Raw genomic sequence first — 23,869 nt, 5'->3', positions numbered from 1 at the left:
TTGAGATAAAATAATAATTATAATTAACATTCGGATTAATATTTGATGTATTATTAGTATATAGGTGTTATGCATCATTAATTAATAATAAAATAACATGTCATCATTTATGTAAAATAAAAATTATCAAAGGACTTGAAAATAAATAATATTAACTTAATAAACATAAATATTAATTATAATTATTTTATTTTTTCAAGTTTTAGGTTTTAAATTTCAGATTTAAGATTTTAAATTTTGAGCTTCGAATTTATTTATTTATGTATAACTATTATAATTAATAATTTTTTAAATAAAATTATTAAGTTATCAAATATTTTTTATCTTACCCAATAATAAAATGATATACTGTGCACGCATCGAATATTATTCTTTTTCTAAAATGCACCTTTTTTTTTTGAGTTTTTCCATAAAGTTCAAGAATTTTCTCTTTTATACGTATAGTAATTTCCAGTCTTCCGTAAAAACTTTTCTCGTCAACCAAACAAAACCTAACCCTAAATATTTCTTCATCATTGCATGGCTGCAAATTAATGATAAAAATAAATAAACAAATGACTAGACTAAAGCAGAAAATGGAATAAATAATTTAAAAAAAACACCATTAGTGAAAATTCTCTAAATACAAAAAGTAACTACAAGAAAAAAACCAAATACAAAAGGGTAGCCGGAGGCATATAAATATTATACATGTAATAATGGCAAAAAGTGGGTTCTCTTTGTTCAAAAAATAAATCTCCCCAAAGTTAAAAAAAGTTACATACCATTAATTATTAACTAAAACCCCAACTTTTTTTTACCCTACACTTGTTCATTAGCCTCGTTCCTCATCTTAATTGGAAGCACAATATCTTGAAGAAGCCCATGGTCTCTAATTAATGAAGCTGAAGAAGAACCATTAGGGCTAAAACATGGATTCAATGGAGACAATGAAGCATACATATAGGGTTGTTCTACTTCTTGTTGTTGCTGATCCTGGTACTGATGATGGACCATAAATGATGGGGTCAAACCGATATTATCGAAACCGCTTCCTCGAGGCGGCACCGGACACGGATGGGTGTGTTTGCCTTCGTAAGTGGTGATAATGATCGTCGTATCATCGAACGATCTCTCGACTCGTTTCTTCACACCACATCCGCTACTAGTGCAACGATAATAGCTTCTGCTTTGTATGATATTATATACAATAAGTATTTTTTTAACCCCAACAATAATGTTAAATCAATTAATATTTTTACGTACCTTGGATAAGGGCTGTTTTTGACAGCTTTTTGGCCATATTTTCTCCATCTATAACCATCATCTAAGTGATCAATTTCAGTCTTTGTGATGAATGCAAATCTGGGTTCCTTTTGCTTTTTTTGGTTCTTCCCTTTGTGTTTTAACCTAATTTTTCCCATAAATTATTAAAAAAATGTAATAAAAAAGAATTAAAAAAGTTTCTTTAAAAAAAATCATAAGTGAGATAGATTGTATTTTATATGTCTAATAAATAAATTAATTAATTAATCCATAAATAAATAAATTAATCTATGTACATAAAATTAAAAAATAAATTAATTTTTTAAAAATTTTATTATTTTTACTACTAAAAATTATTATGACCGATGAAATAACTGAATTATTATACATAACACATCATGTTGAATTATAAATATCCCAGATAAATAAAACGCATTCTAGCAAATGCTATAAAGTTATCTATGATACTTTTACGGACTCTTTTAACTTACCGTTTCTTTGTCTTGTCTTGTTCTTCATCATCACCGGCGTTAGTACTTTGTTCATTAATATTCGCAGCTTCATTCGATAAAGACGAGATGGAAGACGAGTTCGGCGTTGCCGGCGGGTTGCTTAAACACTCTGAAAAATCCGACACGGTGGAATACGGCTGCAATTGGAGACCAGCTTGAGGCTTCTGTTCAGTGTCTAGTTGTAGTAATGGTGGTGAAAGGATCAAAGCAGGCTGCTGTATAAAGGATTCGAAGAAATCTTGATGAATACCGAGCAACTCCATGAAGCCTAACGAATCCCACTTATCTCCTCCACCATCACCACCACTACTTTCGGCAGCTGCCGTCGAATTCTCATCGGAAAATCTCATATTTGCAAACGAATTTTTTTTTCAAAAAAATTAAATCAAACCCAGAACTTTATTTTATCTTTGCATTGCATTAGACCAATAAGAAATTATCAGATAAGATTAGAAAAAGAAATACCCAGAGAGAGAAAATGGGAAGTGTTTTTGGGTGTTGAAATGTGAAAAGGACTTTGCGTGTTGGGAATTTGGAGAACAGCTTGGAATTTTATACAAGAAGAAGGTGACCGGCAATTGTCGGTTAATTATGACTGCTGTAGCTGACGGTGGAGGGACGGTGTTGGAGCCATTTATTGCTTTTTCTTTTTTCTTGAATAACTACACCATGATACTATTATTAGTATGTTTGCATTTTGATTATTAATTTCAAAAAATTATAAGATAATTATTAAATTATTTAAAAGAATTTATTTACATTATTGAATTATTTAAAAATTTTCATTTAAGTTATCGAATTATTAAATTTTTTCTCTAAAAAAAAGTTTGACAACAAGGGTGAAGTCAAATTTTTTATTTGAAGGAGTAAAATTTGAATTACAAATTTGAGTGAGCTAAAAATGTAATTTCTTTATTGTATTAATGTAAAATTTTATAATTTTAAGTGTTTAAACTTAAACTTTTTTGTTTTTGGAGAGGGCATAATTTAATTTTAAATTTTAAGAAGGGTCAAAATATAATTTTACCATTAAGTTGAGTTAAAACTTTATAAATCCTCAAGAAAGGGGTAATTTTTTTTGGGCGGGGGGTTAGGACCCCTACACGCCTCTCTAGCTTTACCCGTGTCCAATTAGCAAACTCTAAATGATGATTCGGCGATCGGTACTATAGATCAATTCCTATCGACGAGTAAAAGAACATATCTTGTAAAAGAACGTATCTTAGATCAAAATTGATCTAGTGGCTAGTGTCGAAGATCGAAAAATAAAGTTATTTGAATTTTGGTTTGAAGATTTGTGACATTCAAAACCGTTTCATAAAAAAAATATAGAAGAAAAAGAAAAAGAAAAATAGAGCTTCTGGTTGGTGCAGGCGGTGCAAATAAAAAAAATCATACAACAATGATTTTAACAACTTAGAAACTTAAATGAATACTTCTAAATAGTTTAGTGCCTATTTTATAAATTTTGAAAGTTAATTAATCAAAACATAAATTTACTAATAGTTTACTTACCTTAAGTGTAATTTATCCTCTTCTTTTGGGTCAAGTCTCGAATACGCGGATTGTTGACCGGTATAACCGGTTGTGTGTGGAGGGGGACCCTTCATTTTGCGCGCTTTGCATTTTTAACTTTTCATAAAATCGGTTTTTTTTTTCTAAATTAAATCAGTTAACATTGTATGAGTTAATTTGCATGACACGTCCTCAAATTATGATATATTTTAAATTGATCCCTAAATTTAAAAATATTTCAATTAAGTCTTTAAACTGTTAGTATCCTATTAAACAATTTATGTTTTCTACTAGTCATTAGCTTAGATATTAGGCCGTGTTTGTTTCACTAAAAATAACTTTCGAGAAATAATTTTTGAAAAATAGATTTATTTTTCGGTGTAAAATATTTTTAGTTGCTTAGCAAATGCATTTATACTTATTGCACAAACAATTTAAATATGACATGTTATAAAAAAAATCCTTTTTAAATTTTAGTGATGTTATTTCTTTTTAATATGTTAGATTCAAATTATTCATATAGTAGATAAACACGTGTTTACAATCTGATTTGACTAATAATTTAACCAATGAAAAGAGCTATTTGATACCCTTTTTGATTCATCAAGAGTAAATTAGAATGTTTTGAAATTTAGGACCAATTTAAAATTGAAGCTGTAAGCTAAGGATGTTTAGAGCAATTAACCCAGTTGTTGCGGATGCTGATACAATAAACGCGTCAGCAGAGTCCCCACTCCATCATTTGCACCATTCTTCCTCGACAAGCTATACATAGTTATCTTCGTATTAGGTTTAATTCAGGATTTGACCCTTAAATTATAACTGTCTTTTTAATTTGGTACATATTTTTTGGAATTATAATTTTCATCCCACATTATCCAAATAAAAAAGACTGCCAATAAGAACATAATACATGGCACATTAGCACTTATATATCTCAAGGAAAATATATGAGATAAGACTGTTTCCAAAGTTCTTGCAATGATGAAACTTTGCTTTTTATTTCTTGTGGTATATATTTGTCCATTTTGTCATATACCCACCAAATAACCTCTATTATCATCATCTACGCAAAATATTTTCAAAATAAAAAGATAATTTAATTCTTTTATTTCTATCTAACTATAATTTTCATTCTCCTACTTTATATTATAAATTTCATCCTCGAGAAGTTAGTCTTTTACTTTAATTTATTAAAATTCGATCTTTGTAATTTATACAAATTGAGAAATTAGACCTATTTATAGTCAATATAGGAAACTAAACCATTGATTTCTGTAAATTTATTGCATATAAATTGTTAACGGTTGATTTTTACAATTTCTTTGCATATAAATTACTAAACTTTTGATTCCCAAGTTAGAAATTTAACAGTAAAGTTTCCTTTTAGTTTTTTTATAAAGTATGAGGAGCACTTTTTAATTAATTAAAATAAAGGACTAACTCTTCAATTCTCATGAAAGTAGAAGGATGAGTTTTAGAATTAAAACTTTTTTATCACCACCAAGGCCTCTCTTTTACTCTTCTTTTCCTTGATGTTATAACTAATTGAGCATTATTTAGTAAATTAAAAAAAATAGAAGAAAAACTATCTTTAACAAGAAAATCCTACGTGTCAAATCCAACGGCGGATGATTCTCGATCCCACTGCCAAAGCACATGCACCTTCACGCGGTTTTAGTATATTCCCTTCACCTTTGATGGGATTTGCTTCCAAGTTATCATATTTACACACGCCCCCTTCATTTTTTATTTGGGTTAATTTCTAAAGACATCCTTAAATTACGACTCCAATTCTAAATTGATCCTTGAACATTAAAACTTTCAAATTAAGTTCTAAAAGTATATTCTTTCACCTTAACTATTAGCTTGACCATTAAATGCCAGCTCAAATACGAAGTAGAACAATTTTAAAACATGTAAATCAAAGTGTAATCACATATGTACCTATTATATATACAACTTTAGAAAAAGCTTTTATATAGTTTATTGATATTGTCTAGTTTCTCAATATCTCATTTTCAAACTATCCATGCAATAAATATTATATACTTGCGATTTAATTCACGTATTTTAAATATGTGCAAAGTCATTTATAAATTAACATTTAACGTCTAAATTGATGATTAAAATGTCAGCAAAAAAAGGACATGAAGTTAAATTTTAAACAATATAGTTTTAAGTACATTTTCTGAATTAAACCTTTTTATTTTTTCTTCCTCTTTTTTTTTTTTTGTTTAAAAGAAAAACGAATTTAAGTCTCTTTATTTCTCGAATACAACTCCTTATTCTTGGCCATCAAGTTTTTTCCATGGCTAGTGGTTACATCTCTATCAATTTATTTCCTTACTACACAATTTCTTTAATTTTATTCATCTTAATTATTTTTGGAATAAATTATAAGTACAGATACAATCACGATTTAAATTAATATATCAAAATAATTATAATAAAAATAAATCAGATGATAATAGAGCTTAAATTTGAGATCTAAACTAAATTATTAAATAATCCTAAGAATATAGCCTTAATAAAATATTGAAAGTACGAAATTAAGATAAAAAAACATTTTAGCATATTTTCTCTATTAAGAAATAAAAGTACTGAATAAAATTCATTAAGTTTTAAAACGACAGTTAACTCTGGATTACTTTGTGATTAAGGCTTCCAAACTACAGAAATACAAATCGTTACTTTCTACAATTTCACGTGCATGTGAATGACGACGAAGCTTCAATGAGGTTTGGAGCGTGATGTACACGAAATTTATGTGGCGCTTGTTCTTCGATTTTTACCCCCACCGAATTCCCTCTAGTTTCTAGATTACACCCAACTCTCAATAAACTATTAATAAATTTAGTAAATTATTTTAAAATGTTTCGTTTTAAGTTAGTAGATTATCAAATTTGTTATTGTATAACTTCATCTATTTTCAGGTGTTAATCTAAAAAGTAAACTTTCCCTCTTCTTCCATAGTTTAGTTTCTTTTTATAAGATAACTTTAAACATTACAAATTTATGAATCAAAATTCGAATAACTTTCTTTTCCGATCTTTAACACCAATATTGTTCTACTATATCAATTATCGAATCATTGCTCGAAACTCATCAGTTGAACTTTTTAAGAAAAAGACTTAACAGTTTAGTGACTTAAATAAAAAAATTCAAATAATTTAGTAACTATTTTATAACTTCTTAAAGTTGAGTGAACAAAAGATAAACATATTAATAGTTTAGTGACGTATGATTTTGTTGACTTTTGTTCTTTTTTTCCTTTTTTTTTATAACCACAACTTAAAGTAAATGGTGATGCTCATCTAAAATCTTCAAAATAATGTTAATTTTAAGATTCGAATTTAGATTAAATACTTTTGAAAGAAATTCACTTCCACTTTTTTTCTAATCAATTGTTGGTAGTTGTACAACTAGAATTAAAATTACAACAAATTAAAATTTGAAATATGTTCACATATGCCTACACAACATAATGATACTTAAAATAATCTAAAAAGAACTTAGATATGATATTTGCACACGATGAAACTAAAACACGAGAACCTAAGATCTTAAATTTTACAGATACTACCAAAGTCTTGTTAGCTATAATTTAAAATATATATATTTGTACATAGATCTGTCAATTTTATTCTGAATTTAAATATTTAATCTAATAAATTCAAATCCAATTCTATCCTAACTTTAAACAACTCAAATCAAAATAATTTAAACAAATAAACTAAAAAAATTCATATTTTAAGTGATCATGTCTAAATCCGTATGATCTGATCGGAAAAAATTCAACCCTTAAACTTATACTATCTGAATTCAAAAAAATTCAAAACTCAAAATAACATGCCTACACCCAAATTAACCCCAAAAAAATAACTTTAAAAATTTTAAAGTGGGAAATCATCTGATTCAAACCTACACCATATAAAACCAACTAGGTCCACCGGATAACTTGTATATTTTTATGTATCATATGTAAAATGTGCATCGTTGAGTTGAGTGTGTATATATATATATACATATATACATCGACCTATTTCGTTTGTTTCGGAATCAAATTTGAGATTCCAAAAAATAAAATTAAAAAAGAAATAGCGATGTTTGAAATTTCTATTGAGAATATAATGCATGTATAAATTGATTCTTTATTACCGATGTATAGCCGACCATGTATTTCACATATTTTTTTTTAATTTTTTTACGATTGATATTTTAGTTCATCAAAATCAGTACGAGAATCTCGTGAATATATTAAAAACCTAGATATGTTATTAAAAAAAACTAACTATATGAATACGATGTCGTTGATATATTAAACATAATGCTCAATTTCACTAGCATCCTTAAACTATCATTTAGATTTTAAATTAATCATAAATTTTAAAACATTTCTAATAGAGTGCTCAAATGTATCGATATCAGATCAATTAAGTTTTTCCGTTAACTTAACCAAATTTACACTTGGGTCTAAACTCTAACGTATTAAAAGATATAACAATATTGTTAAAATTTGTTGGTTAATTTTTTCTTATTTTTAACATGTACCAAATCAAACATGTCCTTGCAAATACATATATACTTGTTTACAATTTGCTTAAATATGCTTAACATCAAATTTGAGCTGTCACTTAATGTTTAAGCTTATGGCTGGTCTTATATAGAAGGACATGATTGATATGATGATACTAATATTTTGATGATTAAATTAGAATGTTTTGAAATTTAGGGGTCAATTTTAAAATTTTGATGATTAAATTTGAGGACTTTTAATGGAATTAACCCTAAATAAATATCAATCCTTCGTTTTCAGTATTTTTTGTCGTTTGTAATGAATTTTCTTAATTGATAAACATCACTTGAATAAATAAATAAATATTGGGGTTACAATACTAGTGTCGACGAATTATACATTAATGATGGTTCTAAGGAAACTTCTAATTAATTGCTTAGTAAGATATAGATTATATTATAGTTAGACAACTACCACTTATTCCTTCATTTTTTTTAATTTATTTTCCTAAACTGATTTTCTCTTTAATTTACACGATTAAGTATCAAAATTATATATGAAGCATTATTTTAACATGGGTTAAATTTGGTCAGAATTTGACAAATTTTCTTAATTTGAATTGTTTTTTTTTTTTCGAGTTAGATCTTAAACGTGATAATTGTTCTTACATTGGGTATGGACTAGACAATTGTTCTCACATCGAGGTTTAAACATTTTTTTCCAAGTTAGTCTCAGAACTTAACAATTATTCCAACAGTGAGCTTGAACTTGATTACTGTTCTCACATTTGGGCTTGAACTTTAGGACTTTAAATGGCTAACTTTGACAAAAAAAAATGTTCAAGTCCCAATGTGAGAATAATTATCAAATTCAGGGCCTTACTTAGATAAAAAAAGAAGTTTAAGCTCAAATGTGGGAACAATTGCAAGTTTAAATCCTAATTTTGACAAAAAAAAAATCAGACCCTTATTCAAGATATAGTATAAAGACTTCTGTAATACTTTTATCAATAATTTGAAAATGTTAAAAGATAAAATACCTCAACGTATGTAATTCTTAAAATAACCAGAGAAAACGACTTCAACTAAAACAAGAGCCAGAAGCTATACAATGTGTTGGATGGCACAATAGTGATGATTGAGAATGAGAGTGATGAAGTCACTAAGGATAATGGTTTTGGAGGAGGTATTCAAGAAGACTAAAGGTTATATGGTTGATCTCTTCTGCGTTCATCAATTTGCCTTGGTGTTAAGATGAAGTACTTATAAAGAGAGGTTGGCTTGGTATGAGTTATAACCATCAAATGGTCTACTCTATAAGTACGAGCCAGTGATAGAGTGGTGGATTGTCAACTAAGAGTATTGTTGGAGTCAGTATGAGGTGACTAGCTGGAGCATCATAAGATCCAAAGAGATGATAGATTGATAGATGCTAGTAGAAACTATTCCCCATACATCTTCTAGGAATTGCATAAATTCAACTTATGCAACGTGAGGTTTTGGTGAGACGAAATTAAAACTATACTTTTAATGATATCACAAAATTGAGCTTCATCAAGTTTTATCTTCAGACATAAGGTTAAGGTTTAAACTTACAATATATATAAAAGAAATTCAGTGATTTACTTATATCTTATCATAAAACTAAACTTAATCATTCTAATTTCTTTTTTAATAATTTAAAGCATAAATATAGTCTTAGCACAGGAAAATGGACGATAAAAGCTAGTTAGTTCAGCTCAATTAAACCTGTCAAATGAGGTAAAAATATTGTGGAATCCTTTATACTAGGAGTTGAATTGCATTTTATCTCCTCTATTCAAAAAATGAGCAAAATAATCTCTATGGATTAGATTATATATTAGATCAAAAAGTAAATTAGTTATTATGATAAAATTTTCATCTATTTCTACTGTTAAAAATCGGCCATTGTATGTCAGCATAAGGTACAAGTGGTACGCCACGAGTTACTATTTGGTTATTCTATCAATTGTGCAAGATTTTAATAGTAAAAATGAATAAAATTTTAATAGAAAGAATCAGTTTACTTTTTGATATAACGTAAAAGGACTAATTTACTCATTTTGTTAGTTGAAGAGGCAAAATGTAATATGACAGTTAATATTGGGGCGTCCATGATATTTATATTGTTAAACGGGCAAATTAAATTAGATTTTAAATCAAACCACAAATTAATCAAATTCAAGATTTAAGTTTTTAAAATTGAATCTTATAAAAAAAAATTGTGTGTGTAAGGATGGTTTAAACTCAGGGAGGCTTTGATAAGTCAAAATGGGAGATGAATTTTGAATCACAGATTCAGAATGTAGAGTCATATGAGGACTGTGAGGGCAGTAGGTAATACGGAATGGCAAATTTTTTGGGTCCAATTTCAAGGGTCAATTCAACGAAGCGTGAAACGACACCTTTTTGTTGCTTCTGCAGGGTACAATTTTTATTTTTTATTTTTGCATTCCAGTACAGGTTCAACCTGGGAATAAGTTATTTTTAAGAAATAACAGTACTTTGAAGGGAACAGCTACACTGGCCCATGGTGGGGTATTCAAATTCAATGCACGCTGAAACCCTTGCAAGTTAAATCAAATCATCGGACACATCTTCACTCAAGTTTTATCAAAGTCGATTTTGTTTTTTTATTCTACATGTTGATTTTAAACATATGCTGAGTTCATACATGAATAGGTGGATTTGAACCCATGTCGTAAAAGTTATAAGATATCTTTTGAGAAGCATGGTCCACATTCTTAGAATCTCTCCCTTTGTGAATGTCCAATCTTAGGGATTAGTGATAGAGCCTGAAATTATTTTTGAGGGTGGGAATTGAATTATGTATTTTTTTAGTGTTGTATTATTTTATATATTTATAATTTTTAAGGATCAAATTAAAAATGTATCATTTTAAGGGTCAAAGTATAATTTAATAATTTATTCATTTATAATTTTATAAAATATAAAGGGTCATTGTGATATTTTTCTATTTTAGGGGCCTTGACTCCTACTAATCTCTTGGTGCCACCCTTGTAAGGGACGAAGCCAAAGAGATAGGTAGTGGTCTTAGTCCTACAAAATGGTAGATTTACCGTTGAACTCCTTAAATTTTTATGAAATTTCATATTAATATAATAATAAAATTACATTTTAGCCTTCAATAATTTAATCATTTCATCTCTGCCCCTAGAACAATATTCTAGCTTCATCCTTGCACAACCTTTTCAGATATTTAAGTTCTTAACAGACAACCTCCATCATAGTAAATATCAAACATGTTGAGAGGTCTGATGGCTTCGAACAAATGATACTTCACATTTTTTTCCTCAACAAGTAAAAAATCTTTCAATATGTACAAGTTGTGTTATTTTGAAAAGCAACTCTAAAATTTTAAGACAAAGTCTACAATTTTGTGGGCATGGAGTGGCCATTATCCCAAAATGTATATGTACGAGTTGCTAGCCTGCAAAAACTTAGAAAACACTTAAATAGAGATAAATATTAAATTTATACATGAGTTTTCAGTTTAATGTGTAATTTGTTACATTAATTTTAATTTGGTGCAAATATACACATGAAATTTGAATTGTGATTTATATGCATACATAAAACTTTGATTTTGATTCAATAATATACATTTAAAGAAATGAATGCATACATTTATTTTTATTTTGAATTAATATAGTTGTTTGTGTATGCAATATATCAACGCAAAATAGTACTAATCCGATAATGTTGTTAGTGATTTGTAAAAATTAAATCAAATCAAAATTTTATTTATAAAATCACACAAAATAAAATTTTATATATAATATTACACATTAAATCAAACTTATATTCAACGAGAATCCAATCATAAAATTAAAAACCCCGTTTTCTTTCATTTGCAGCACATGCATTTCATGCATCATCTAACCAGATAAATTATTTAAAAAGCTCATAAAACCCTTAATCTATAATGGCTAAAAAAGTCCAAAGGACACATACAAAAGAAGTGGGTATATTGAAATGTACAAAATAAGTCCATTCAATCAATGGTAGCTTCACAATCTAGCATTGGCGGACATGGTTCATTCATGTACATTATTAAGCTTTTAGCAGATTTTGAACTGACACCATTTAACACAGCAGCTAGCTTTAAGACGACCTTGTCATCTCACCAGCTCAGCTCAAAGTTTTGCCGACAATCTCTTTCACATTAAAAAGTACTTTGTGGGGGACTTCTTATCAATTATATCCCTGTATCGAAGTTTCAAATTTTGAACCAAACAGTTAAAAATAATATTTAAACCACTTTTTGAAAATTAAATTTGATAAATATTTTTTTAAAAACTTTAAATTTCAAATTTCAAATCTCAATACGAAAACAATTGATAAGTTTAAGCACTGGTATAAGAATAATTGTAAAGTTCAAGAACTAATTTGAATAAAAAAGTTCAAACTTTAATGTAAAAGTCGTTGCTTAGTTCATGATAAAAATTCAAGTTAGGCCTTGATGTTGACTGTTGTTATCACATGAGAGTTTGAATTTTTTATCCAAGTTAGACCTTAATATTTCTTTGAAAATCCTAAAATTTAGGTCTCAATATGAGAAAAATTGTTAAATTCAAAGACTAATTTAAACAAAAAATAAAATTTAAATTTTAATATGAGAACAACTGTTTAATTCAAAATTTAATAAGAAAATATTCATGCTTTAATATAAAAATAATTATTAAATTCAGGCCAAATAGTGATTTTTTTTCTTGCCAAATACAGTACATATGCATGCATCAACGGAGTGACATAAGCATATGGTTTGAAGTTAAAAAAGGAGTCTGAAGTGTGCGTGTGTAAGCATTGGGATCATGTCATTCCCCAAAACCAATGAAATGGGGAGGACTAGGGACTATCCACCTCTATGTTTGATAAAACAAAATATTTCATGTTGATTTGTTTAGTTATTTAAAAAATATGCACAGTAAGAAAATTATTCATTATTAAATATTAATAATTTTCATTTTTAAGAAAATAATTTTTTAATGATTTATCAAAAATACCTTAATGGATGGACGTGAAAATAAATAAACAAATCAACATGAAATACCTGAATGCATGGACGTGAAAATATTTTTTACTGAATAACATGCAAGTGGATAACGGTCTCATGGTAAGAATTAGCTATAGTTCGGGGTCATGAAAACCAGAATTTGACCTTTTTACTTCTACCTGCATTTCTATTTCAAACAACAAGTGTTTCCCTGATTGATTCACGAATGATATTTCATCACTAAAGATCATAGAACACATTAACATTAGGGTTAATATACAATTTAGTACCTGAAGATCTTGTTGTTGAGCAAAAAAGTTTCATCTCAATCAACTTATACACTGCTCAAGCCTGCAAATTTAAATCCCAAACTGAAAATCAAAACTTAAAAGAAACCCAAAGCTTGAAATTTTCCAATTTTTTCACTAAAATTAGCTATCAACACTAAAAAAGGTCGACTATAAAAAAGCGACCTCTCTTGGAGATGAAGATGTTGAAATTTTACGACCTCTCCGGCGTCGTTTTGGGTGATGTTGAAGACAAAGACGCCGCCGCCCGCCACAATATTTTTGCTTCGAGGAAAGCTTGCTTGCTGCGAGTGCCACCAAAAACGAATATAGTTCGGCCCAAAAGCACATTGCAAAAATGGGCTCAATTTTTAGGCCTTATTCATTGTTGTTAGGCTAGAGCTTGATTAAAATAATTAATCGATTCATAGATTATAATGGAGTAAATATCAAATTTATACAATAACTTTGGTCCAATATGCAATTTGATACATGAACTTTGATTTGGTGTAATTATACACATGAAACTTGAATTTTGGTTCATATGCATGCATGAAATTGATTTTGATTCAATTGTACACATTTAAAGAAGTGAATACATATATTTATTTTCATATTGGATTAACGTAAAATGGTGTTAATTCGATAATGTTGTCAATAAATTGTTAAAATTTAATCAATTCAAAATTTCATATATAAAATTACATATTTATCTCATTTTTAAATTGATTCTTAAATTTTAAATTGTTTCGATTGAGTCTTCAAAGTACTAGAAATACATCAATCGAGTCTTATCATTAATTTAATCGTTACTTTAAGTGTTAAATGTAGTTCAAATAGAATGTAAAACATATTTAAAATACATAGATCAAAGTGTAAGCACTTGTGCATCTACAACATATCAACATTGAGGCTTTTTTCAAACTATCAAGAGATGACCTTCTTCAAGTATGTAAACCTTGCAATAGCTTTTGTTTTTGAACAGTTTCAGCTTGTTTGGCCCACGGTTGACAGGGAGGAGAAGGATTCTTGGTGTTAATGTCTCAAATCTACAATATTTGGTGGTGGAATCCACACTTAAATCATTTTGTCCATTCCATTTTCATCTTTCATTTGGCTTTTACGACAACTACTGGTGCTTATCTGTTCGCCTTGCGGTGGTATGACCTCCTTGGTTGGAGCGGAGCTTGCTGACTGGAATATTTATTTTTCTTGGGGAGGAGGGTTTGATTTGTTGGTGTATTGGATATGTCACGGTTATTTTATTTTAATATGGTAAAAATACTATGAAAGATCTTATATTAGGAATCAGACTACATTTTGTATCATTTACTAAAAAATGGATAAATTAATCTATGAATATTAAATCAAATAGTAAATTGGTGTGGTAGATACATTAACAAGATATCTTATATTGATTTATAGTGACTAGTTTTTAACAATAAAAATAGATAGAACTTTTAATAAAATGACTAGTTTACTCTTTGATCTAATGTATATATATATATATATTAATTTATTTGTTTTTAGAGTAGAGGGGTAAAATGCAACCCAACTATTAATATAAAAACATTAATTATACTTTTTATTGCATCAGCCTAAATATAAAATAAGTGAAATTTCTTTTTCTTTTTTCTAATAAAATGCATCCTTTTTTTAAAGATGAAATTAAGAAAATTACCTTCAAGATTTTAATCAAGGAATTTCTTGCATTATTAAACTTCATGTTACATGTTCCCCGCCATATCTAACCACAAATTTAGCATAGTTTTTTAATCCTCCTAAAATGATTGATACAATTATTGCAATAGCAAAGCCAAGGGGCAGGGATTTTGGCCTTTTCTTGGTTAAATGGAAAATTTTCTTCTTTAGTCCCTCTTAAAAATGATCAAATTACGTACTTTTAACTCTTGAATAAATAGAAATTTTACATTAATGGCCCCTTCAACAAAAGAATACTGCAATTGAAGTCTTTTTAAACCAAAAAATTTAACTTTTATCCCTCTAAATTCTTATAATTTTATTTCGCCTCCTAAATAAAACTATTAGCCTCACCTCTAAATTATTGATGATTTTCAAGTTTTGAAAAAGATCTTTCAAATAGACAATAAGAAGACCGATTCATTGCACAATTAAATTGAAAAGTCTACCAATAGTTTTCCCACTAAATTACAGTAGCATTGTTTCCGTGCTTTATGAATTGTTGGAAGAGAATTCCCACGGCCTCTGCCATAATTAGACATTATACATAGCACATGTTCATAAGTCGAATTTTATTTTAAAAAGTTTTCTAAAATTAAGTCTGACTTCTACTAGCTAAAAAATATATATTTTACTGTTTAAAAATATATTTAAATATTATTATTTATTTATAATCAATAAAACAGGTCAAGCTGTCTTAAGGTTAAAAAATATAAATTCAAACCCAGTTCAAAGCAAGTAAAGTCGACTCCTCATTCTCCCAATTTATGAACACATCTATCACTGATCCAACATTTCTAGTTTTTACATGATGCGATAACTGGTTTATGAGTTAGATTATTATCTATGATTTAATTTTTTTTAATTACTAATATTTTCGTACGTTGAGGAATGACATTTTTATACAATTTTTAAGTTGTTGAAGATATTTTACATCCATAAAATAAAGAAAATTAAATACATTCGAATCTATATATTTTACAACATTATATTAACATCGATGCAACATATTTGTATGGATAAGAATCTGTTTGTATGTCATAATCAATCATGTTATATATTTGTATAATTGGACCGATGGATTATGATTAGTAAACTAATTTGAGGTGTGGAGAAAATTTGGGGAATCCAAGCAAAAGGAGATTGTCTAACTTATAGCTAAATTCACACACACATATAAATGGGTTACAAATATATGATAGAACTAATATTAAATTTAAAAAATAAAATAAAATTTACATAGGAAGGAACGCAAGCTCAATTTTATCATTAATTAAGGCATCCTTAATATAAATATATAACTATATATATATAACTATAAAATTAGTTAAGCTAGACATGTACTTAATTGAAAATGGCATGAAACTCACCTCCATTCTATAAATTAATATTTTAAGAAAAACTATTTTTACACATTATAAATGTAATAAAATTATAAATTTTTATTTCTGTAATTTATTAATAATTCTTATTTCATTTATTTTGGTCAATTATTTACCCAATCTAACCTATAATTATCGGAATTAGAAGATATAAATAAAGTTACTTAATATACACGATCACAATCCAAGTGTTTGAGATTTAAAAACTTAATATATATATATATATTTATATTCTAAAATGATTTTATAAATGTATTCTTTTATCATCAATTGATAAATTTAGAAATTTACTTAACTTTATATAAAACTTGAATCATGGTCAGGGGCAAAGCTAAAAAAAAAATTTAGCGGGCCGAAATTAAATTAAAATTTTTATGATAGTAAAAATATAATTTCACCATTTTAATAGTCTACATCTTTATAGTTTTTAAACAATTAAACCAATTTTTTTTCATCTTAAGGGACAAAGTGTAATTTTACCTTTATTAATTTAACTTTTTAAAGGGCTTAAATGAAAATTTTTCTATTTTACGGGGATCAGGGCCCTTACCAATCCCCTCTAACTACTCCCCTGATCATGGTTAAAAGTTTACAATAAAGTTTATATATAAAATGATACATGTGTTTATATACACATGTATTTTTTTGGGTGTAATATATATAGAAATTTATTTAATATATTAATGGTGAAGTTTTTTTAATTTAACAAGTTAAATTAAAAGTTTCAAATTCAAATATTAAAAATGATATTGTTAAAGAAATAATCACAAACCCTAAAAAAATTAGATTTAATGGATAGTACAACAAATATAAAAGACATCTTGATAAAAAAAAATGGATGTATCAAATAATTATCATGTGTGCATGGGCATAACTAGAGGTGGAATTACCTCGTAACTAAATGGTATAATAGCTATTCTAATTATTTTTATAAAATATTCAATTTAAAATCTTTTAAAACAACATTTACCTTTAGTGGTTAAACTTTAAAATAAATTTTATTTTAGTTCTCTAATACCGAATTCTTAATTTCACCCCTACACAAAAAAATATATAAAGTATAGGGGCATTGTTTGCTCCAAAGGAAAGAAAAGGGCACGCATGATTTTAGCTAAAGTATCCTAAACGCACATGGAGGGGTCATTCCTTGTCCATTGAACTCCTCCAAAACAAAAGCAAAATAAAACCAACATATATATATATTTGTGATTGTGATTTTGAGTTATGGTTGGGCCTTTTTTTCCCTATATATGAATAACTATTAAATTTTAATGAGTTTAGAGGCTGCTATGTGTTTTCTTTTTTCTTTTTGTTATTTACTTTTTAATATATTAGAAAGATATATTACAATATTTTAATTTTTTTTTAAATTTATTTATTTCACGGGCATAACATTGTAAAAGCATGTGTATATGATGGACTAGAATAATCAAGCACCTTGGAATTATGTCAACACAACTTTGCTAATGCTTCGTTAAAGAAACTAGGTTTCATGTTCTCATCTAAACTTCATACTTATGTAGCTCACACGATCTGTAAAAAATATATTAGGAAGGGTCTTGATGACACTCATCAATCCATCATATTTGATAGACTCTTTGTTTAATCTCTTCAAGTCGACTTCAATAAAACTCTAAGTTGAAATATGTCATTCTCTCACTACATTTAGGGGAAGAAAACAAGTGGTTAGAATTTACGTTTAGTCTCCACTTCTCTGTAAATATCCCATTATCAGTGAGGTAAAGGAGATATATAGCCCTTACTTTGTCAGGACTTCACCCCATTCACATTGTTAAACTTTCAAGTTTAATAGCTTTTTGCACATTTCATGATGCAAATCACTCTGTAAAAAATATATTATGATGTGAATTGTCATAACAAATTATCTCAAACTTTTGTGCTGTAATATATGCATGAATGCACACACAAGATTATATAAATATATAAGAAAATTCACACACAAAATAAAGGTAGATAGAATTGGCAAACTTAACATATGGAAAGAAAAAAAAATTATGCTTTGTAATATACGTGGTGTTGGGTGAAACATTGACATGTCACATGCAAGACTAATGATTTTTTTTCAACGTTTTGTTTGAATCTTTAGTTCTTTATATGTATGTGTGTGTATACGTATCATGCATTTTTCTTTTGCTGATAAGATAAAGCTATTAGAGAGGAAACAAAGAATGCTTTCCTTTTTTCTTTTTTCTTTTTAATGTTTGTTTCATTATATTGAGAGGCAATATAATTATTACATAAATATCAACAAAAATCTAATCTATTTTTATGGTCTTTGTTTCATCATAGCTGTACCTTAAAAAAATTTAATTCAATTAATCCTTCTCTCAATTATTGCTTATTATTTTTTTATTTGAAATCAATATTTGTTATGTACAATTTAATTTAATTGATTGGTGATTAGGGGAATTAGAAGGTGGATTGTAGCTTTCTAGCTTTTGAATCAAGGAAGTTTGTTGATAATATATAAAATATTAAAATGGAATTTTTATTAACATTCAAACTTAGCTCTCAACCACTTATTAAGTGGGATTTGCTTTAGCTATCAAATCTAAATCATAAAAAAAAACACACATTTTGTTTATTTTTTTAATCATCAAAAACTTTTGAAAGGCACCCAATATTTCATTTTTTTCTTTAAAAGATATTAATTAATTTAATGGGAAAATGAAAATAATAATAATAATAAGGAATTGGAAATTGAAACACCACCAAATTTTTTGTTGGTGTTCCCTTTTCACTTGATTAAGCAATAGTGTTTAAATATATTTATATTTCATTGAGATTATTTAAAAATAATAATATTATTGCATGAGAAATAAGATTTGAACTTGAAATATCAAAGGTAAGATTTTAATTTGTAAAATCCGTATTTTTTGTCTTTAAAATAAAGGTTAGAATATGTTTAAATATATTTAAATTCACGTAATCTAATTTGTTGCAATAATAACAAACATAACTAAATCAAGATTAAATGATAAAAAACATAAAATTGAAAAGCTGAATTTATCATAAATGAATCACTTAATATAGTTATGATATGCTATTCCATGGGGGAATTATGATGAAAAAAAACCTCATTAGATAGCTTAATAATTGTGCTTTCCGAAGACTTATTACTTGCAGTCAATTAACAGGTCAACCAACTTCCCATTACACTTTGAATTAAGCTTTAATTAAGAAGTTAAGATTCTTACAACCCCATCAATAATATATATATATATATATACACACATCAAGTTCCTTTCATAGGGTGAAAGACATATAAACATATTTGAGTTTATGCAAAATCTAATCCATGTTTTTTTTTTCACTATATTCTTTATCGGGTATTCTTATTGTGTATAAAAATTAATTTATTCGGAGTTTATGTTTATTTTTTTAATAATATTATTTTAAAATTCACTTTAAAAAATATAATATATATTATTACTGTACTAATTATTATTATTTTGTAACTCTTGCTCTCGCAGTAACTTTCAGATTTTGCATGGATGAAACACAGACGAAAAGATCACATGCTTTTTTCGTTCAAATGCATTGTATGTATATGAAATAATTGACATTTTCTTTTTCTTGTTTGATATGATGGATAAACAATTATGACTTTTGTGCTTTTTTGTTTGAAGGCTGTAATTTCATATATATATATATATATCTAAATTTTCATTTTAGAGAGAGAATAATTGAATTTTTAAATTTAAGTAAAAAGTACCCATTATTTAAGTACCAAATACCCATTATTTAAGTAAAAAATTTAACCGATATAATATTAATCTTTAATGATTCAATTAAAATATTTGAGTGCGTTTATTCATAAATTTAGAATTTAATATTTGTGCTTTTACTTTTAGAAATTTAATTTCTTTACTTTTCAAATTTTAAACTTTAAATTCAATTATTAATACTGTTAAAATTATTTCGTCAACTTCAAGTTCATTACAACATTTTTTAATAATATAGTTACATAATATTTTTGTATTTCAAAATGTCACATTAATAAATTTAATAAAAGATTTAATAATTAGACTTGAATTTAAAATCTAAAAAGCGAAATTAAATTCTTAAAAATAAAAGGTATTGAAATTAAATTTTATTTTTTAAAATACAAAAATTGTTGTAACCATGCTTTAATGAATTCCAAGCGTCATGAACGACACTTTAGAACAGTGGGAGAAAAAAAGGAAAAAAAAAGAAAGAAAGAGGTTTGGCATCACATGGGATGGGGGGCATAGCGGTGAAATGCAAGAATACAATAATCACACCACTCTCTCACATGTGCCCAATTTTGGGCACCTTTTTTGAGTGCAAAAAAGAAAAATGTGGGGACATTTTTAACATTTTAACCCATATGGACACCCCTGCCACATTTCTCTGCACTTGGATTTCCTTGGATATTCACATTCATTAACCAACTTTCTTTTTTAACAACTTAAAGAAAATCAAATTAAATTTTATAAAAAAAATTCTAAAATATAGATAGATTTAGTTGATTTATCATAACATATATTATTTAAATATATAACAAATTATTTACTTAATTTCAAGACTAAAAATACATATTTTAACAAATAGAGACAAAAACAAAATAAAAATTATTAAATAAATTAACTCCATTAAAAACCATAAATACCTCTCTCTCCCAAACAACATTATCCATATATAAAATGATAATAAATCTCTCAAAATAAAATAAATAAATGATCTAATACATGGATTCACCTAACTTACCTGTTCCACCTTGATAATTATTATCCTTAACATATACTCTAATGAAAAGAATATGAGATATAATAATCTCCTATGCCAAGCCTACTAATATATATATATATTATATTAGAATAGCCTTATTCTCATCCTACTTTCTCAATATAATTCAAGGCACTATGGAATGAACGTGGGTATCACATTTGCAAACACACTTTCATACCTAATTTTATGTAAAAAGTTTATAAAAAAATGTTTCTTTCAATTTTATCATCGGATCTCCCAAAACTTCAAATAATGGTAACGTCGAATTTAAATTTTAAATTTTAATATTTGATTTAAAATCGATTGAATATTGATTTTAAATTTAATTTATAAATCGTTCAAATTTAGTTTAAAAATTATAATTTTTTTTTCAAATCCAACTTAAAGAAGTTACGAGCAGTGATGTATCGTTTAAATACTTCATATACTATTAACATTAAAAATGGAAATGAAAACACCACAGCATGGATATCATCCCAAGATAATGGAGACCTATCATGAAGCAGGCAGGCATGGCATCAAGGTTCATTTGTCGCCTATCAAAATGAAACCCTTTAAAATAGATAAACAAACAAACAAACAAAGCTTTAATTTCTTGATTTTTAGGATCAATGAGTAATGATTGACTCTACAAATCAAGCATTTACAAATCTTTTTTATTTGGAATATATATATATTTCAGTACATAATATGGAAGAAAATAATTGATGGATTTTTAACGTAAATCTGAGATGAAAAATGAAAAGTACTTGGATGTATATTAACAAGGAGAGATGACGATTACTTGGAGATAAAAGAAAAGAAAAATTAAAAATAAAGAGGATGATACTTGGAAATTAAGCAAAAAAAAGGTGTCACTGGCTGGTCGGCGGTGAGCTAGAGGTGGCGGAGCCGGAACCAGAAAGCAAATCAGCAAGAGCGCTCATGGCGCGAACCTGCATCTCAAGCGCGGCAATATAATCAGTTGCTTCTTCGAGAATAACCGGTAACGGTTGTTTCCGGCAACCGGGAACCAACCGACCAATAACCTTGACTTTCCTTTGGACAGATTTCGCTTTCAATTTCAAAACACTAAATCTCTGTTTCCTCGACCGGTTTCTACCGATAACGCCAGTCACCGTCGCAGCAGAAATAGATCCACTTCTCTGTCCCTTCTCCTTCCTAAACTTCAGCTTAACACGGCTCGTCAAAATAGCACGGCTCCACCTCGTCCTCCCTTTAGCCGCTACAGCCAAAGCTCTATCAGCAGCTTCACGAACGGCTCGTCCACGACGCGGAGCCGAAGGAGAAGAATGGTTACCGTTGAGATTGACTTGACTCAAAGCTTGAATCAGCTTCGAAGAGTAGATTTGTTGCTGCGCCTCGGATTTCCATCTGGTGTGATTGTTGCTCTGGTTTTGGTTCTGCCGCTGCTGATTCGTCTTCAACGTCGCCGTTGCCGCCGCTGCTGATGTTTTCTTTTTCTTCTTCCTTCTGACACGGTCGGAATTCGAGTTCGGCAATGGATTCGTTACAGTAGTGGATTCCATTTCGCAGATATTCTCTCCTTTTCACCGTACGATAAGGTGGATTATAACAGAAAAAAAAAAGGATTCAATTTGAAATTCTGAAGATTTGTTGAAGCTCAGTGGAATCAAAAGAAGTTATTGAAATTAACAGAGTTAAGAGGGAAAGAATAGAGGATGAAAGGAGAAGAAGGCAAAAGGTTTATAAAGGAATGGAAATGAAAGCAAGGTGTGAATTTAATTGGGTAAACTACACCCAAGGTCACTAAACTATTAGTAAGTTTACATTTTAATCATGAAACTTCAATAAAATTACAAAATAGTTACTGAATTATTCGAAAGTTTTTATTTAAGTAACTGGGTTGTTATGTTTCTATTCTTTTAAAGTTTTGCTAACAAGCTCTAAGCAATGATTCAATAATAATTTTATAACTTTTTAAAATTGTGTGATGAAAACATAAATTTAAATAATAATTTAGTGACAATAAATATAATTTACCTTAATATTATAAATTTATCTTATTTTACCTAAAAACACAATACTAGCTAATAAAAACACATTGTATAATATTTTGGGTAAAATAAGATGAAATAAATAGTTTAGGTACTACTTTTAATTTAAAAATTCTTGTACTCAAGTGAAAATATGATATAACCTAGGCACCAAATTTGTAGTTAAGCCATTTAATTGGTATACTTTTATTTATATATTGCTTTTGTGGTGGTGGGTGTGAAACGTTGATGGTCGGTCCGATTAAACGGCCCCGGTCTGCTGTTGGTAGGGGCTCCCATTGTTGTTTTGGGTTCGGTTTCCCATCCTTTCACTAGATATAGCTCGACGGTCAAAATATATTATCCATAGATAAAATTTGAGATTTTTGTTTTAAAATAAAAATTAAATCATTTTTAATTTTTTAATTTAAAATTTTTAATTCTATCATTAAGATTGCAAATATTTTTATCAATTATAGATGAAGTCATATTTGAAAGAAAATAACAAAACTACAATTTAATGTGGGTAATAAACAAATACAAATTTCAAAGTCAATTGTGCATATTTGAAGTATTTAATAACTTACAAAAATTACAAATATTGACCCATTCCCATCCTTATTACCTTCATAAAATCCATTTTCTCAAACTTTCATCATCTAAAACTTTTTTTTTCTTTTATATACTAGTTCTTTGGGGTGAAAAAGTTAAAAAGATATTATTAAAAAAATATTTAACATTTTACCTAATAATTATTGTTCAATATTTATATTTTTTTCTAAAATTAGTTCTTATTTTTTATTTTAACTAAAATTGATTCAATTTAAGTCAAACAATATGGTGTAGATGCAATTTTGATTTAAATGAACCTAAAAGCCATAAAGTATAAGTAATGAATTGT

General features: G+C 27.6%; 2 protein-coding genes across 2 annotated transcripts; both read right to left on the bottom strand.

Moving 5' to 3' along the window:
• Window positions 1-559: 559 nt before the first annotated feature.
• Window positions 560-2,293, bottom strand: LOC107935118 (WRKY transcription factor 23). The gene is made up of 3 exons (XM_016867670.2): window positions 1,737-2,293; window positions 1,246-1,389; window positions 560-1,165 (listed from the first exon to the last, which is right to left on the bottom strand). The coding sequence occupies exons 1-3, from the start codon at window positions 2,105-2,107 to the stop codon at window positions 802-804; spliced, it is 879 nt and encodes a 292-aa protein (XP_016723159.2). The 5' UTR covers window positions 2,108-2,293; the 3' UTR covers window positions 560-801.
• Window positions 2,294-21,703: 19,410 nt separating this feature from the next.
• On the bottom strand, window positions 21,704-22,681 carry LOC107935166 (transcription factor bHLH148). The gene has a single exon (XM_016867725.2). It carries the CDS (start codon window positions 22,498-22,500, stop codon window positions 21,826-21,828), a length of 675 nt encoding a protein of 224 aa, XP_016723214.2. The 5' UTR covers window positions 22,501-22,681; the 3' UTR covers window positions 21,704-21,825.
• Window positions 22,682-23,869: the final 1,188 nt, after the last annotated feature.

Source organism: Gossypium hirsutum, chromosome A09 (assembly GCF_007990345.1).
Source record: "Gossypium hirsutum isolate 1008001.06 chromosome A09, Gossypium_hirsutum_v2.1, whole genome shotgun sequence".
In the NCBI taxonomy this organism is placed as follows: domain Eukaryota; kingdom Viridiplantae; phylum Streptophyta; class Magnoliopsida; order Malvales; family Malvaceae; genus Gossypium; species Gossypium hirsutum.
This window is presented reverse-complemented; position numbering and strand designations above follow the sequence as displayed.